Source organism: Bos javanicus, chromosome 20, assembly GCF_032452875.1.
Source record: "Bos javanicus breed banteng chromosome 20, ARS-OSU_banteng_1.0, whole genome shotgun sequence".
NCBI classification, from domain to species: domain Eukaryota; kingdom Metazoa; phylum Chordata; class Mammalia; order Artiodactyla; family Bovidae; genus Bos; species Bos javanicus.
Window position 1 is genome coordinate 56,160,158 of NC_083887.1, and position 19,245 is coordinate 56,179,402.

The 19,245-nt window shown below is 43.2% G+C and overlaps 1 protein-coding gene across 1 annotated transcript in view; it reads left to right on the forward strand.

Moving 5' to 3' along the window:
* MYO10 (myosin X) overlaps positions 1 to 19,245 on the forward strand; it is a 259,863-nt gene that overhangs the window by 200,008 nt on the left and 40,610 nt on the right. Inside the window, exons 20-21 of the mRNA XM_061393844.1 lie at positions 16,400 to 16,524; positions 16,614 to 16,728. Coding sequence (XP_061249828.1) covers positions 16,400 to 16,524; positions 16,614 to 16,728 — 240 coding nt within the window. The remainder of the gene's footprint in view (positions 1 to 16,399; positions 16,525 to 16,613; positions 16,729 to 19,245) is intronic.

The following is a 19,245-nucleotide window of genomic DNA, read 5'->3' on the forward strand; positions in this document are numbered from 1 at the left end:
AAAAGATGCTCCAAGTTTCAGAGTAGAATTACAGTATTAAGCTTTGTTATTCTTTCACTGCCCAAGTCATTACAGGGCAGAGGTTCAGCCTAATTTGTTAGAGCAGCATTGTCCAGTAGAAGTAAAATGTGAGTCATGTATGTAATTAAAATTCTTCCAGTGGCCACTTTTAAAAGGAAGGAATTTTTGTGGAATTAGGCTTTAGCCCAATAAATCTGAGATGTTATTTCAACATGTAATACATTTCAAAATTATTGACATTTTATATTTTATTTGCATATTGATTTCTCAAAATCTCGTGTAGAGTTACCCTTGGAACACAATTCAGTTTGTGCTATTTGAGTGCATCTTTTCCCTGGCTTTGATTCTCCAACTCAGCAGTTGGCAAACTTTTTCTAAAACTGGCAAGACAGTAAATATTTTAAGCTTTGCCACTGCCCTGTGAAAACAGTCACAATGCATGGCTGTGTTCCAATAAAACTTTATTTACAAACCAGGTGGCAAGCCAGATGTGACTCCAAGGCTGTCCTTTGCTAGCCCCTGCTCCAGCTGAATATATTGTCTCATTTGTATTTTAATCCAAGAAATTAGTATCTGTTTTGGCTTAAAGTCTGCTACCAAGATAGCTATTGTGATGAATTTCATTCAGAAATATTTAGGGCAAATGTATCAGGAAACAAACTCCATTGTTAAATAATGAATACTCTTGAACTGCCGGAACTTCCCTCTCCGTCTCCTAAAAGAGCACCTTGCAGACCAGCGGGATAGCTTGTGGGTGTAGTGCAGGCTTGGTCCTCACTCACGGGACTCTGTCTCAGAGGAGCTTCGTGACCCTTGTTGTTTAGTCCTGTTCTGACCGACTCTTTGCGACCCTGTGGACTGCAGCATGCCAGGCTTCCCTGTCCATCACCACCTCCTGGAGCTTGCTCAAACTCATGTCCATTGAGTTGATGATGCCATATAACCATCTCATCCTCTGTCATCCTCTTCTCCTCCTGTCTTCAGTCTTTTCCAGCATCAGGGTCTTTTCTAGTGAGTTGGCTTTTCGAATCAGATGGCTAAAGGGTTGGAGCTTTGGCTTCAACATCAGTCCTTCCAATGAATATTCAGAACTGATTTCCTTTACAATTGACTGGTTAGATCTCCTTGCAGTCCACGGGACTCTCAAGAGTCTTCTCCAACACCACAGTTCAAAAACATTAATTCTTCAGTGCTCACCATTCTTTATGGTCCAGCTGTCACGTCCATACATGACTACTGGATAAACCATAGCTTGACTAGATGGACCTTTGTTGGCAAAGTAATGTCCTGCTTTTTAATATGCTGTCTAGTTTTGTGACCCTAGATAAGTTAATTAACCTCTCTGTTCCTGAGGTTGTACATCTGTTAAATGAGAATGATGAGTGCTACCTTAAGAGTTGCTAAAGTTAAATAAAAGCTAGAGGCTGTCCTGCTAGTCCAGTGGTTAAGATTCTGGGCTTCCACTGCAGGGGGTGAGGGGTTGATCCCTGGTGGAGGAATTTAAGACCCAAATGCTCCCAAAAATAATAAATAAAAATAAAATCTAGTATTATGAGCTGAGCGTACAGCATGACACATATATGTGAGCAGTCATTATACTGCTACCTTGACCACTGCTGCTACTAGTCCATTACTACTAGTAGTATTAGTACTGTTCTACTACCACCACCGCCCTAAAGGTTCATAAATACAGACTAATCCATGCACCAGAAGTACATCAGCCACTCACAGACAGTCATAGCAGCTACTCACATGATGTCAGTTTGGACTTGAACTTGTCTATAAAGAGAGGAGTTCCTACGTTCTAGGGAAGTTTCGGCAGAATTTGCAGGAATTCTGATGTTAGAAGTGGATGCCTATCGTTCCTGTGTCCTGGTAACTGCCGTGTGACTCGGGTTAGATCACTCACATCCTTTGGACCTGTGTAGTAAAGATGCTAATTGCTGCCCTGCCCACCTCACAGGGCGGTAGAGATGAACACATGGCATCTGATCTACACAGTGCTGTGCAAATGTCAGCTGGTAGCGTTTCCTGAATGTCTGCCTGTCTTCACCTTAATCACACATTTCATTTGATCATCATGGACTGATTTACTCAGAGGGAGGTTGTAAAGATTGAGATACTCATAAAGTGGAAAGAGGTCCCTGTTCCATGGGTAGGATAGCTGCTATTTCTTATTATTAAATTACTTAAGATACAACCTTTTACTGGAACCCATCTCTTTAGGTTTCTATCCATCATGTGGACTAGAAATACTATTAAATGACCTTGTTAGAGGGTGACAGATAAGCTCCCAAAGTCCTGTGGTCTGAGATGCTGGAACATAATAGAAAATTTGCAGCGTTGCGTTGCTAGTTCATCATCTCACTGGTAGTTTCTGATTGATTGACTAAAATGTACCGAAGTGTTGTTGACACTTTATATAATCTGGGAGTCCATGGTGTAATCTTCTCATAGATCAAGAGCCTGTCTCACATATGAGGCGTCTTAGTAATTGTTTTTCCTTGCCAGTAGAGGTGGATGATCTCCATCTTGGAGGAGGTTATAAGACTTCACACTGGGGTAATCACCTTCTGTTCTCTGGGCTTCTAACCACTGGCATCAGAAGTACAGGATTCATTCACCAGGAAGCAAAGAGGGGGCCTGGGATGGAGGTACTGATAGGAAATTCTCTGGTGTGGGGACTCCAAGGTTCCGCTTTACTTCCATTCATTCCATAAAAGTGAAATAGAAAACAGCTCAGGGGAGAAACAACCTCAGTGTTCCTCCATAGGAAACTGATTACACACCCATTCTGGTAAAGACATAGTGTGCTGCTGTGAAAAAAACACGGGAGCTCTGTGTGTCGTGTGTAACAGGGAGCTCTCCAAGATTACCTTGGGCGAACAGAGCACAGCGTCGAACATGTCTTTATTTGCTTTCAAAAGAAAAAAAAAACAACAGCTCAAAAATGTGTTCATCCGTATGCACAGGTGCACGTCTGTATCCGTGTGTGCATAGAATACATCCAGAAGCAAACACGGGAAGCTGGCAAGAGTGGTTTTCTCCAGGAGAGCTGTGGGGCTTTCATTGCATATATTCTCTATATTTTTTATTTTAAAACCCCTTGGCATGCATTATTCTTTCCTTCAATGATAATGGAGAAAACCAGGCTTTCCTTGCATCTCCCGGTATTTTACATCTGTCCTCATTAAACTCTGTGCCAAAACGTGCTTCGGTACATGGTGGGCCGAGTCCTTTCCCATAGAAACACATTCCAGTTGTGTCATGTAAATCACTGAAAAACTAGGTGGGTGTTGAGCTGAGTTTTGGGCTTGTTCCCTACAAACACATTTTGAGGACGGCTTGGACCTTGTGACTGGCATCCTTTAGAGTTGAGGTTGAGACAGCATCAGAGTTGGGTTTTTCTTTTTTTTTTTTTTTAAATTTTATTTTATTTTTAAACTTTACATAATTGTATTAGTTTTGCCAAATATCAAAATGAATCCGCCACAGGTATACATGTGCTCCCCACCCTGAACCCTCCTCCCTCCTCCCTCCCCTGGAGTTGGGTTTTTCTGCTGCTGTTTAAGTGAAAGTGAGTCAGCTCTAGTTGGGCAGAATTCGTTTCCTTAAGGTCTTCTTCCACCACGCATCTGTTGATTTGTTCCATTCCAGTGTAAAGGTATGGTGGTATCAGAATTGTTCGTTTACAGCCCCCAGGAAACAACTTTATCCACCACAATATAGTGCTTTTATGTGACTCCTTTTGCCCCTGAGTCTTAGGATAGACTCCGTGCCTAACGCTGTTGTACTTTAGTTGCAGCTTTTCCGCTCAGTCCTTCCCGTAATGTTGTTTCATACATTTGTAATACATTCAGATTCTTTTGTGATAATCTGAGTTATTTCCTAGGATCCTCCAAGGTTCCTTCTTTGGTTGTAAAGTTCTGTGTGTCTTTAAAATTTTGTTTTTAACTGGAGGGTAATAGCTTTACAGTATTATGGTGGTTTCTGCCATACATCAGCATGAATCAGCCATAGGTGTGCATATGTCCCCTCCCTCTTGAACCACCTTCCGTCTCCTACCCCATCCCACCCCTCTAGGTTGTCACCGAGGGCCTGATCTGAGCTCCATATCTTTTTGGCATATGGTAGTGTATTTGTTTCCATGCCACCATCTCAGTTCAGCCCACCCTCTTCTTCCCACCCCGAGTCCACAGGTGCTTACTGGGTGCCTGCGTCTACATCGCTGCCCTGTAAATGGGTTCATCAGAACCATCTTTCTAGATTCCACATAACAGAAAGATTCATATGTATCATGTCAGATATAGTATCATATGAAACAGTTTCCTCAACCTAGAATTTTCCTATTCTTTACCTGTTCAGCCCTCCCCGAGGCCCTGGCAATCACTCATCTTTCTGTTATCTCTTTCTACTGTCTGCATCCTTTTTGGCCCCAGGGAATGATTTCGTAGAAGACAGTTTTTCCTCGGACCAGGAATGGGTGGGCATGGTTTCAGGATGATTCAAGCACCTTATATGCATTGTGCTCTGTATTTCTAATTCCATGCCACTGCTGACAGGAGGTACCAGTTTGCAGTCCCAAGGTTGCAGACTCCTACTTTATAGCTTTGCCTTAGTCAGAATGTCAGGTAATTGGAATCACATACATAGTATTGCGTTGGTCAGAAAGTTCATTCAAGTTTTTCTGTAACCTCTTCTGGAAAAACCCAAATGAGATTTTTGGCCAGTCCAGTATATGCCCATTTCAGGGCTCTTCTTTCACCTAGCATTGTGCATTTAAGGTTCCACCATGTCTTCTGTAGACTTGAGAGTTCAAAAAAAAGAATCTGAGTAAAATTCCATTAAATGAATACTGCAGTTATTTTTCCATTCACCTATTGAAGGGGATGATGATTGCTTCCAGCTTTTGATGGTTATGAATAAAGCTGTTATAAACATTCACGTGTATGTTTTTGTATGAATGGAAGTGTTCAACTCAATTGAGTAAATATAGTTAACGCTCCTGATCCAAGGGTTTCACATCCGGGAATTCAACCAGCCTCAGATCAGAAATACTCAGGAGAAAAAATTCCAGAAAGTTCCAAAACACAAAACATGAGTTTACCAGTAACTGTTTATATAGCAGTTACATTCTTTTTATAGCTATCTAGGTAGCATTTATATTGTATCAGGTATTATGGGCTTCCCTGGTGGCTCAGACAGTAAAGAATCTGCCTGCAATGCAAGAGACCTGGGTTTCAATCCCTGGATCAGGAAGATCCCTGGAGAAGGGCATGGCAGAGGAACCCACTCCAGGGTTCTTGCCTGGAGAATCCGCATGGACAGACGAGCCTGGCAGGCTACAGTCCATGGGGTCACACAGAGTTGGACATGACTGAGTGACTAAGCACCGAGGTGAATTATACAGGAGGATTTGTATAAGTTATATGCAGGTGTGTGTGTGCACACACGCTTCATTCGCTCAGTCATGTCTAACTTTTTGGACCCCATGGACTATAGCCTGCCAGGCTCCTCTGTCTATGGAATTTTCCAGGCAAGAATACTGGAGTGGAATGCCACTTACTACACCAGAGGATCTTTCCAACCCAGGGATTGAAACCACTTCTCTTGGGTCTCCTGCATCAGCAGGCAGATTCTTTCCTGCTGCACCACTTGGGAAGCCCCCGGAAAACAAACTTAGCTGTTACCAAAGGAGAAGGGAAGGGGATTAATTAGAAGTTTGGGATTCGCAGATACACACTACGATTCATGAAACAGCAAGGGCCTACAGTATAGCATTGGGACTTATATTTAGTGTCTTGTAAAAAAGAAAAGAAAGTGAAGTCGCTCAGTTGTGTCGGACTCTTTGTGACCCCATGGACTGTAGCCTGCCAGGCTCTTCCATCCATGGGATTTTCCAGGCAAGAATGCTGGAGTGGGTTGCCATTTAAGTGTCTTGTAATAACTTATAATGAAAAAGAATCTGAAAAAGAAATACATATATGTAAATATATTTAAAATACATATATAAATGTAATATATGTAAATCTGGTTTTTATATATAAAATAATGGAATCACGTCTCTATACACCTGAAACTAACACGATTGTAAATTAACTGTCAGTTTAAAAAAAATGACATGAGAAAGAGCATGACAGGGTCACAGACAGCACGAATTTGATGCAGCCAGGACAATGTTATTGAGGAGGGAGTATTTGTGAAGCCCTTAAAGACCCATGAAACGCAACAGAGACAACGGGAACATTTCAGGTGGGGAAGCTGGCTTCAGCTGAGCCAAGACAGGAAGTTTTAGTCAAGGAGCTGCTAGAGTTACTTCTCATCTGAGTTAGATGTAGAGGGTGGGTGGGATGCATTGACGGGGAAAATAGATTGGAACATATTGGGTGGGGGGCTTCAGTGGGAAATTGAAGCCTTTGTGTTAATTTGGTGTGTGTGATCAGTTCATGAACAGGCGGGGAAAGGACAGTGCTAACACAGTGCCTTAGTAAGGTTTCATGACGCGCCTGTGGATTATTTATGTTCAGAGTTCTCTTCCCCATTAAGTAGTTGGGGTTTGTGTGGATCCGAGGTGAGGACCACAGTGTCCATCTATAACAGCTTGGATTGCCTTGCTTTTTTTTTAACTGCACTTATCTGGGAAGGGTGTGGTTTGAAGGCTGTATCTGGTGGGTGAGAAATTTCCAGGCTCTATAATCCGACCCCCAGGACTGACTGACAGCTTCAGCCACTCATGTAACCAAGATGCTTACCATTCCTCACCTGGGAGGGGAGAAGGCTTGCTTCTTCTCCAGGGGAAATTTGTTTCTGCCTCTTCCTCAAAATGAAAAACTTAACAAATGGCAGCAACTGCCTCGAATGTTGAACAGCCCGGGAGAGAAGTGACTGACGGTGAGACAAAGAATCTTTGTCTCTAGTTTAATTGGCTGTTGTTTACTTCCTGTTCAAGGTCAAGGAACTTAACACTGTAGCTTCAGTAACTGTGCTTTTGAAAACGGTTCAAAAGCAGGATAGGATAAACCCTTGTCTGGTATTTATTAACTGCTTTTGAGAATCTGATGTAATGAAACAAGAAATAAAGATTGAGAGGCCTTACATCTTAATTTTTTGTTAAATTAGTAAGATGTGAGGACAGGAGTCTTACGGAGACTCAGTCACTGTAAGGCCAGGAAAGATATTTTATTAGTGTGATCAATTTTTGGTAAACCCTTCTGCAATTTTTTTACTTCTTGAAGTTGATGAAGAGTTATCAGCCTTCTTAATATTTGTTTGCTTTTAAAGTTGAATTAGGGTAAAGGTATATCCCATGAAAAAAGTGAAAGTGTTAATTGCTCAGTCTTGTTGGACTCTTTGCGACCCCATGGACTGTAGCCCACCAGGCTCCTCTGTCCACAGGATTCTCCAGGCAAAAATACTGGAGTGGGTTGCTGTGCCCTCCTCCAGGGGATCTTCCCGACCCAGGTATCAAACCTGGGTCTCCTGCATGGCAGGTGGATTCTTTACTGTCTGAGCCACCAGGGAGGCCCATATCCCATGATCTGATCATAACACAAATATCCCTAATATATTAAGTCCTCTCTATAACACTAGTGTCTCTCTTTTACTCCACAATGTTTACTTATCAAAATGAAGAGTCATGTAATGGTTTTATGCAAGAATCAACTTAACATTTCTTGGGATGCTGGATACTAATCCTCCATCATATGGACTATGTAACAAGTCCTTCCACTGCAGAGCTGCCATGTACATAAATAAAGTTGACAATATTTCATCGAGGAAGCAAATCAGAAGCCATTAAAAAACACAATAAAAAAAATAGAACTCCTTATTAGTTTTAGAATATTACACCACTCAGTTTCAATCTACCAGTGTTGTTCTGGGGTTAAGTCTTCAGAGAATATAAAGTTTTTTTTTAATTAATTGATTTTTGGCTGCTCTGGGTCTTCAGTGCTGCTCGCAGGCTTCAGTAGTTGCAGCTCTTGGGCTCTAGAGCCCAGGTTCAGTAGTTGTGAAAAACGGGCTTAGTTGCCTAGCAACATGTGGGATCTTCCTGAACCAGGGATCAAACCTGTGTCCCCTGCACTGGCAGGCAGATTCTTAACCACTGGGCCACCAGGGACGTCCCTGGAATATGAAGTCAAAAGCAAATGTATTAGGCTACTAAAGTAGGACAATAAGACACCTGTTGGTATCAGGCTCAGATCCCATGTCTGCTTATTCTGTGTTCTGGGGACTCATAGTGCCAGACCCAGGGTTCACCTCCCTGTTGCATTCCAAGCAGATTGGAACCAAGAAAGCCTGGATTTGTTGTGTCAAAGCAGGGACTGATTTGCTCTGGTGCATCCCAGAGCTTGTGGTTGTTCAGTCTATGGAAAAGTGAAAGTGAAATAGCTCAGTCATGTCCAACTCTTTGCGACCACATAGACTGTAGCCTACCAGGCTCCTCCATCCATGGGGTTTTCCAGGCAAGAGTGCTGGAGTGGGTTGCCATTTCCTCCTCCAGGGGATCTTCCCAACCCAAGGTTGAACCCGGGTCTGCCGCATTGCAGGCAGACACTTTACCATCTGAGCCACCACGGAAGCCCCCAGTCTATGGAAGATTCTTAATAAATACTTTCGATTGATGAAAATAGTAATATTTACTTTTACCTCATCTCTAAGACATTGTGATCCTATCAAGTGGTTAGTTTTTAGACTTTGAATAAATTAAGCAACTCCTTAAAAGGGACAAAAGGACTCATTCTGGAAATTAGTTGTAGCCTGCGTTCAGAAGCACATGCTTGAATGATCAAGTTGCATTTGTTGTGAAAGCAGGAGCAGTCAGCATGAAACGTGTTGCCCCAGGCAGGCTCATGCCATGGGGTGGGGTTCCGTGAGTGCCTGTTGTGGGTCAGCTCTTCTCCGGCCCCTGTCCATGGCAACTGGTACCCAAGGAGTGGGGAGGAGAGGCGGGAGGAGTTGCAGCCACCAGTGGCTCAAAGAACAGTTAAATTCTGTCGTTTCTCTGGGGCTCAGATGCAATGAAACGTGTTGTCAGTCTTTCATTGTCTGTGTTAACAGTTACCAAAGATGGATTTGCTCAGAATTTGTTATTAGATTTTCCAAAAGGTTTCATCTGTTCACTCATTATTTCCATATATAGATATTTGACTGAACTCACAGGGCAGTGAACCCGTTTCTGCTTTACATTGTCATGGCCCTTAGAATTGTGATCTTTCATCACCCGCGTTTACATCACGTCTGTACCTGACAGGTTGTTTCTAAGGCCCCCTCCTCAGTGTTGCTATTTTTAGATACTGTCTTCCTGTGCGGGGAAGACCCAGAGTTTCTGGAAATGCTACAATCCAGGGCACATTTTCTGCCTAGATTTCACTGTACTCTTTTCCCTAGAGAAGTTTCCAGCTCACTCCTTTGAGAATAGTATCCTATGGAAATATGCCTCCAATTTTATAACATATCAGTTGGAAAATATGGTTTGAATCAAGTTTGATTCACATACTAGTTTTCAGGAATGCAAAGCACTTTGAACTTTGTGTGATTTAAGCAAATATTAAAACTGGTTTGAACAAGTCTTTTAGCCTTACTCACTTCCAGTTTCCTCATCTGCAAGATGGAATAATACTACTCATCACACCCACCCCATCGGATTTCTGCGTTCAAGTGCTGTATGAGTTGAAGGATAGCTGTGGGAATCTTCCGTGTATCAAATAAGAGGACTTGATTCCTGCAAGGCTGCTAAGAAACCATTTGAAATCCTGTGTGTATACTCATCAATAGTTCTTTGAGGGTAGAATAATAGAATTCTTTTTAAAAATTATTAATGTTTTTAAGATTATGTTTTTATGGTTATTTTAGACTATAAAAATAACATAGCTTCCTTAAAGGAGCTGATAATCTGTTGATTAACATCTGTGAAGCCTGATCCAAAAATTAAGGCAAAATAAACTACCTGGTTAACAAAAGTTACTGTTGAGAAGTAAATTTAAGTTTGAACTTCCTGTCAACCAAGGCAAAAAGGCGAATGCGATGTATTTTCTACTCTTTGTTCCCTTTTAATCATGTGTTTATTTCCATTTTATCTTGCCTAATTCCTCTTTGACACAGTGTGCTTAAGTAAATCACAGTGAGTTAGGATAGTCATCAATTTATGAGTGTATAGTCAGATAACGCATAGCATTTCTTCTCGAGAGTATAGTTTTTTCCCCTCATAGCAAATTTTTAAACAATTGGTCTCATAGATCCATGTTAAGTGATACTACATGACAGTGGATGACAGCAGATGAAATAAGAGTTGGTTCTGTGCCAGCCCTATGTCCCAGTCCAGCTTGTTCTCTCCCCTTAGGGGGTCTTCTCTTCAGGAGACTCCAAGGCGTGGAGAGGGTCTCACCTTAGCAGGAGGACTGGATTTCCCCACCACCCCCGACTTGGTTTCTGGTCTATGTAATGTTTAATCAGTGTGTGTGTGTGTGTTTGGGTGTGGGTGTGTGTGTGGGTGTGGGTGTGTGTGTGACTTTTCCCATCAGAGGAGAGGGAATGCCTTCTACTGCAGTCCTGGCTGGTCCCAGACAGACACACACACACCCCCGCCTCTGTGTGGCAGGCTGCGTTCCCACCCCCTCTCCCTGGGCCCTTCTTAGAGCTCCTTGGTTTCAAATCTAGGACGTCTCAGATCCGTGAGGTCTCAAACACTGAAAAGCGTTAGAACTTCCAGGGTCCACAGATAATTAACTCCTATTTCCGTTAATTAAATAAGCACAGATTGAGCATCCCCTTACTATGGACAGGTGACTATTTCCAAGTCCCACGGTCAACTTCTTACTGTCTCTCTGCAGTCTTTGGAATTATGGAAGGCTAGGTGATATTCAGGGTAATCGTATTCATCAGCACATAGATGCGTTTTTCTTTTTTGTTGTAAAACACCTTCCCTGTCCTGTGTCCCTGTCTGCCAGCACTTCTGTTGCCCTTTATGTAGACATTTAGCTACCAAAGCTTGCCTTTACCCATAATTGATTTTTGTGGAGGGCTTAGCATGCTCTGTTATCCATCACTTGTTTTATTGAGGCATTATGAAATCTTATTTTTTCAGATTGTAAGGGGAAAAGTTCTATTTTTTGTTTTGTTTTATTTTGTAGAATTAAATTACCTGAAGCTAAATGTATTTAGTCCTGTCTCCAGAATGTAAATTTTCTCTTGCATCCATCTCTTTTTGTCCATTTTAAATGCCTCTGTGTCAGTCTGGCTTTTACAATACCTTTTTTCTAAGCTTTATTAAGCTGTAAATCACATAGCATACAATTGACTCATTTAGAGCATACCATTCAGTCGTTTTTCACATATTCACAAATCTGTGCAACCCTCACCCCCGACACTTAAAGCATTTTCATTAGCTTAAAGGGAAGTCCTCTTACCTGTCAGCTGCTGCCCCTCTGTCTCTTCAGCCCTGAGCGGCCACCACTGTACTTCCTGTCCCTGTAGATTTCCTGTCCTGGACATGTCACATGAATGGAATCCTGGAACGTGTGGTCTTTTATATGACTGGCTTCTTTCACGTAGTGTAGTGTTCTCAAGGCTCATCCTTGTTGTAGCAGGTAGCGGCACTTCGTGTTTATGGCTGATTATATTCCATGTTATGGATACGAAGCACATTTTCATCTGCTCACCAGTTGATGGACATTTGGGTTGCTTCCACTTTAAAGTACCCTTCCAGCAGCTTCTCCCCTGTTCTCCCTGCTTCTCTGCCCCCATTTCCACCTTATTCCATGAAGGACCTCTAGAATCCATTCTGTACCTGATTTTTTCTTTTACTTTGTAAAAAAAAATTTTTAAGTGTCTTCAAAGATATACAGCCAAACAGAAATTTCTCATGTGGTATGTATGTGATTATTTCCTTCTTTTAGTGCCATCTGATTTCCCACCTTTTTTCTTAGCTGTCTCTTCTTCCCACCGCCCAGAATAGTGCCCCCGACTCCACAACAGCCTGGCATGTCTCCTCCTATGCTTTTCTGCACACCGTGTATCTAGATGTATCTATTCACACATACGTGCATACGTAGAACAAGTGTCAGTCATGTTTGATGGGACCACTGTTTGTTTTACAGTAATGAGATTCTTATACATACTTCTCTGCATCTTGTTTTTCTCACCTTACAAAAAGCTTGAGAGTTAACTGGGGTATTTAAAAATATATTTAGTATTTATTTCTATCTGACGTGAAAGTCACTCAGTCGTGTCCAACTCTTTGCAACCCCATGGACTATACAGTCCATGGAATTCTCCAGGCCAGAATACTGGAGTGGGTAGCCTTTCCCTTCTCCAGGGGATCTTCCCAACCCAGGGATCGAACCCAGGTCTCCTGTACTGCAGGCGGATTCTTTACCAGCTGAGCCACCAGGGAAGCCCATTTATATGTTATTTAATCATTTTATATACTATTTGTATCTAATATTTATTGCTTACTTAATTTGTTAATTTTTTTTTTAATTTATTTTTACCACACCACTCAGCTTGTGGGATCACAGTTGTCTATCAGGGATTAAACCCACGCCCTCATCAGTGAAAGCACAGAGTCCTAACCACTGGATCTCCAGGGAAGTCCCTACTGGGGCATTTTTAATTTGTGCTTATTTTTTAATGGGCATATAACATTTCATGATGGCCATCATATCAGCGTATACCCGGCCATTCCTCTGGTCTGGTTTCCAGTTTTGCCACTACCAACGGAAGGGGGAGGGGTGGGGAGGGGAGGCCCCTCCACAGCCCAGGTCTGACCCTGGCCGGCAGCCCCTGAACCTGAAGCAGTGGCTTCAGACTTGAGTGCCATGTCCACTGTCAGCGCAGGCTCCCTCTCCGCCTTTTTGGTGTGAGCTCTGCTCTCTGTGCAGAATGTCCCGTCCCCACAGGACTGAGTTGTAGATGTGAGAGTCCAGACTCTGACTTGTGGGATCTTAATTCAAATTCATGTACTGCCTGTACCATCTCAGTACTTTTCTTTCTTCTGTATTCCCAAGAAACACGGTTTTAATTTTCAATGTGTTTTTAAATTCACTTTGAATTGGAGGACAGTTGCTTTACAATATTGTGTCGGTTTCTGCCATGTATCAACATGAATCAGCCATAGGTATATGTATATGTCCCCTCCCTCTTGAACCTCCCTGCTGCTTCCTACCCTTTCCCACCCTTCTGAGTTGTCACTGAGCACCAGATTTGACCTCCAGACCACCAGAAGGTATAAGGGATTCTTTACTTTCCTCTCAATTTTGCTGTGAACCTAAAACTGCTCTTAAAAAACAATAACTGTGGAGACAGTAAAAATATGAGTGGTTGCCAGGGGTTGGGGAGAGGTAGAGGTGAATAGATGAAGCACAGGATTTCTGGGCAGCAAAACCACTGTGTGTGAGGCTCTGATGATGGACACGTGTCATTACACACTCATCAAAACTCAGAGAATGTAACACCCGAGTGAACCCTGACGTCAGCTGTGGGCTCAGGGTGAGTAGGATGTATCCTGTGGGTTCATCGGTTATAATGAATGCACTACTCTGGTGAGGGCTGTTGGTTTAAGACACACAAGAATCTAGCACGTATTTTTTATGTTTTCTCCCCAAGCATGAATCACAAAACCTTGATGCCTAGTAGGTGTTTATTCATTTAATATTTGGTAAATGGATCTCCTGGGACTTTAATTACCCTAGTTCATGGCTGTTATTTCCCAAATCCTCTTTAGCTGTTGGCCTGCAAAACTTCCCAGTTAGGACACTGCAGGGAGTCTTTGAAGGGGGGCCCTCCAGTTCGGGCAACTAGTTACCAGTGTGGACTGGACGCCGTGAGGGAAGTTTTAAAAGGACACATGCCTTTGAGTTGTGACTTGTCCCCCACCCCCCTAGCTGTGTCATCTTTGAACCAGAAAGAAAAGGAAGTTAAAACTCAGAAGAGACCCACCAATGGAAATACAGGTCTGCTCCCCTCACGATGGCCCTGTGGGTTGCCCAGGGTGACAATCTGCCCAGAGATCCGCCTTCCCTGGTTAAATTTCTGTGAAGGGGCAGAAGCACAGTCACAATGGGAGCCTGGAAAGAGTGGCCACTCCTGGTGGCTGCCTCCCACCCTCCCCTCCCTGGGCTCTATGAAACCCTACAACCACACCACACTAATTAGCCCGAGAATGGAAGGGGTTGTCATGGCGACCGAGCACTTTTTAAAGCACAGGAATGGTGTTCATTATTGTTCAGTGTCTTTAGCTGTGGCGAAAAGGTCAGTGTGGCAGTTGTTTTCCATATGAATTTTGGCCTGAGAGCGAAACTGAATGTGGAATGTTCCTCGGAGGGACTGGAAGATGGTAAGTGCGGCTGGACTTTATGGATAGGGGTGTCCATTTAGTAGTATTTTTCAGAGTTTTAATAACTAGTACCAAACTAAGGAATTGTATGGACTTTGTTAAGTAGAGATCGGAAGAAAAGGAGCAAGGGAAAAACAGTATGGGTGAGGAATGGTGAAAGTTTAGAGAGATTTTTAAAAAATTGGACAAGTCTTGAAGCATCAAATGATTAAACATGAAATTTGTAGATTTCTCTGACTATGAATTTAACAGTTAACTAAGCCTGATGTCTTATTCAGTGTTTGTTTTATGTTAGCTCTCTGGTGGTTATTGTGGATTCAGATTATAAGAACTTTTAACCACATACCTTCAGAACTGTGGACCTCTCCTTTTTTTTTAATCCAAAGATTAAGTAGAGGAGTAACCAAGGCTAGTTTTTTCATGCTTTTATTCTATTCTTTCTTGTCTAAGAATATTTGAAATAATTAAGACTAGAAAGCAGTGAGCCACAGTTCTTTGGGTATTTGCCCTCGTTTATTGGCTAGTTTCGGGTAGAATACTGCCGAGTAGAGACAGTTTAACTACAGTGTTTTAGGGAGAAATTAAATACGAGAGAAGTCATTCTGCTGCATGGGACAGCAACTTTTCCATCAAACGCTGCAAAGATTTGCAGAGCATTCTTCAGATTTATGTTTTGCTAGTTTGGAAAGTGAACAGGAGAACGTGCCTTTCAGCCTGATTTTGTGCTAATAACTGGCTGTGTTTTTAAAGCTCACAAATTTAAGCCACTTTATGTCTTTGCACTTTTTTAACAACATCTTTGAGTCCTATGGCACTATTTTTCAGTCATCTTATACACAGTTCTGTAAGATAACAAAATACAAGTTAATTAAAGGAAGTGGGGTATCTGGATTAAAAAACAAATCCCTGCTCAAAAAGCTGTGAGTGGGAAATGGCCTACTTCGGAGCTTTTCCCTGAAAGACCGTTGTCCTGTCAGCGATGCCAGCTTGTTTGGCAACTGAGCAGATCTGAGAATGTGGTTCAGAATGTTAAGTCTTGGTCTGATTTCCTCTGTCTTTCATTTGTATGTTCCGGGATTAATGTATTTAGTGATCATAGTATGGAATGTGATAAACAGCGTGTTTGACTAGAAGTTGAGAATTTTCTCCACTTACAATCTCTCCTTTTTCTCTCTAGCCCCTAACTCTTTCCTTAGTCCTCCCTGGGTCACTTCACTGCATTCTTCAGCTAAAAAAATGCCTGGAAATTGAAGTATTAAAGTGACAAATGCATGACACTTTAGCTTCTTTGGAAAATGTAGAATTAAAAATGGTGGTTTGGTTATGATATTCATAAAATAATCAGAAATTTGAACCTGGATATTAATATCAAGAAATTATTGATATCTTTTAAATATAATAGTATTGTGATAAAAAGTGATTGAAGGGTTAGTCTTTTAGTCATGTCCAACTGTGGCCCACCAGGCCCCTCTGTCCATGGGGATTCCCCAGGCAAGAATACTGGAGTGGGTAGTCATTTCCTTCTCCAGGGGATCTTCCTGACCCAGGGATTGAACCCTGGTCTCTGCACTGCAGGTAGATTCTTTCCCATCTGAGCTACAGGGAAGACTCATAACAGTGTTGTAGTTCTATTTAAAAATGATACTGATGGGGGGACTTCCCTGGTGGTCCAGTTTTTAGGACTCTGATTCCACTGCAGGGGCACAGGTTTGATCCGCATTTGGGGAACTAAGATCCTGCATGCTGCACAGTGTGGTCGAAAAAAAAAAAAAAGTTAAAAAAAAAATGATACTGATATGTTTACAAATGAGAAGGTGTGCTGTCTGGGACTTGTTGCCCCAAAACATCCAGGAACAAAGAGTACAAGGGCTAAGGATGGGGCAGGGTTGATAGTGCTGGCTATTATGACCAGTCTATAGGTACACGGGATGAGTTCGTTTTCTCTTGTACGTATTTGTGTAGGCCTAAAGTGTATGTGTGTACAGCTGTGGTGTGGGTGGTCTTGTTAATAACCTCATCTTCTCACCTCTTTGCACATTTTAGATGCCCGACCAGTTTGACCAGGCAGTCGTGGTCAACCAACTGCGGTACTCGGGGATGCTGGAGACGGTCAGGATCCGGAAAGCTGGCTATGCCGTCCGGAGACCCTTCCAGGACTTTTACAAAAGGCAAGATGGAGTTGCAGAGACCCTCCTTTTCAAAGAGATTGGGGAAAGGGTTGTAGCCCGAGGTGATACTGGGTGTTCTTACATTGCAGGTATAAGGTGCTGATGAGGAACGTGGCGCTGCCTGAGGACATCAGGGGCAAGTGCACGGCGCTGCTGCAGCTCTACGACGCCTCCAACAGTGAGTGGCAACTGGGGAAGACGAAGGTAAGATTTCAGAGAGCGAATGGCTGGCCCGTCAGCCCCCGGAGAGATGTCTGAGTTCAGTGTCCTGTGATGACTGTTAACCAATTGTTTTTCAGCATTGGGAAGATGATATCATGGTATCACGCTGGCCAACACTCTTTGTCCTTCTACCATTAACCTTTTATTTGAAGTCCTTGACTCTCTGGGGACTCTGTTCTTGGGGACCCATTGAAGCATCAGGTCCTGTGTATATTTTCATTCAGTCAGTCAACAGATGTTGGCTGATAGGCAACTCAGTGCCAGAAAAGAGCTGGGCAGCCTCCAGCATCTAAGAAGTGAGGCACCAGACCCTCTAACTTTGCGTTGTCATAACGCTGCCCGTTCCCTGGGCACCGCGGGAGCTGTTGTGTGAGAGACCAGAAATCGTCTGAAATCATCTAGGTTGCCCAAAGTCCAGTCCCAAAAGCCAAGGTGAAATCCATTCTTTACACATGCAGGTATGAGGCCTTTACCCCTGAGCTAAGTGATGATTGGTCTGGCCTCGATTGCAAAAATTAGCCATAAAATTGGCAGTGCAACCTTTTCTCCCAGTATCAGAAATGGCCAAAACCCCCATGTGGGCTTCCAGCCTTGTGTCCCCTCCCACCTCCAGTGTCTTACCACACCGGAGAGGCAGAAATGCAGGCAGCTGGGGCCTGGCCTTTGAGTGTATGGATGTCCGCAGAGTTGGAGGTATTCCTTGAACCGCAGTGTAGGGTCAGAGAAGTATTTTAAAGTTGCTGCTCAGATTATGTTTTTAACCTAGGAGTTTCTTTGTATAAAAAAAAGAGAGGAAGAAGAGGGAAAGAGAGACAGGTATCTTGCAGTTTGACTATCTTCATCTTAGAGCCGCTCTGATAAAATACCACAGCGTGGCTTAAACACACACGTTTATTTCACAAAGTTCTGGAGGCTGGAATCTGCGATCAGGGTGCCTACGTGGTCAGGTTCTAGCAAGGGACTCCTTCTTTCTTTACCGTCAGCTGCCTTCTTATTATGTCCTTAAACGGTGGAGAGTGAGTTCTGGTCTGTCTTCCTTCTTTCCATCATGGGACCTCACCGTCCTAAATGAAATTACTTCCTAAAGGCCTGATTTTCAAATACCATCACGCTGGCAGTTAGGGCTGCAGCATATGAATTGGGGGCAAAGGGGTGCTAGACATTCAGTCTGTAACACTGATGTGAAATTAATGACAGGTATTTAGGCACCAACTGGAGGTGACTTAGTACACGCACATCTATTAGGGTAGAAACAGCATGCAGAGGTATTGTGTGAGTTACCTACTGCTGTGTAATAATCAGCCATAAACTTAGCAGCTTTCACAGCATGAGGCAGTGATCTCCTAGTGTCTGTGGGTCAGGGCTCCAGGCACAGAGTAGCTGGTCCTCACTCTGGGTCTCAGGCTGTCAGCTAGGGCTGCATTCGCTTCCAGAGCTTGTGGTCCTCTTCCCAGCTCATGTGGCTCTAGAATTGAGTTCTTTGTGGTTGTAGGACTGTTGTTGTTGTTGTTCAGTCACTCAGTCATGTCCGATTCTTTGCAACCCCATGGACTGTAGCCCACCAGGTTTCCCTGTCCTTTACTATCTCCCAGAGTTTGCTCAAACTCATGGCCATTGAATCAGTGATGCCATCCAACCATCTCATCCTCTGTCGTTCCCTTCTCCTTCTGCCCTCAGTCTTTCCCAGGCCTCTCTTTTCCTGCAGGCTGCTACCCTGAAATTACTCTCAGCTTCTAGAGTTTCCCACCCAGTTTCTTACCCCATGTAGTACATGTACACGGTACTACACAGTGCACATAGTAGGAGCTCAGTCAGCGTCAGTTAAGTGCTTAAATCAAAACACACACACACACACTGTTAGGGAATGACACGAGCTTGTTATATGTTCAGTCTCAGGAAAACACCCACTGATGTTCTCACCCTGGGCCCACCTGCTTCTTCAGGGCCAGCAGGAGAAGCTTGGTGGAGTCTTATATATAATGTAACACACTCGCAAGAGGGATACCCCTTCACCTGTGCCACGTCCTAGGAGAAAGACAGATTCCACCCACCCTAGTTGGATTAAGCAAGGGTGTAACATATCGGGGCGTTTGGGGTCCCTTGGGGTGTGTGTCCTTGCAGGTTTGAAGGTCTCTCTACCGGGAACTCTCCCCTCTCCTTGTTTTAGCCAGTCTATCCTTCAAGTCTGCTTGGATGCAGACTGATGGGAATCGCTTTTTTTTTTTTTCTTTCTTTTTTCTTTTTTAAATTGAAGTATAGTTGATGTACAGTGTTGTGTTAAATGCCGGGGTCCAGCCCCGGCTGATCCAGGGTATTTGAAGGGGAGACGGCTTCGGCGACTATTTAAATATTCATCAAAGATATAAAGAGTAATAGAATGAGGATAGCTCAGTAGGAAAATTCAGTGGAGAAAAGAGGCTGAGTAGCTTGGTTTACGCGGGAGACCAATAAAAGTTCAAGACAAGAAGCTTGTGCCACTTACATAGGCCGCAGGCGTCC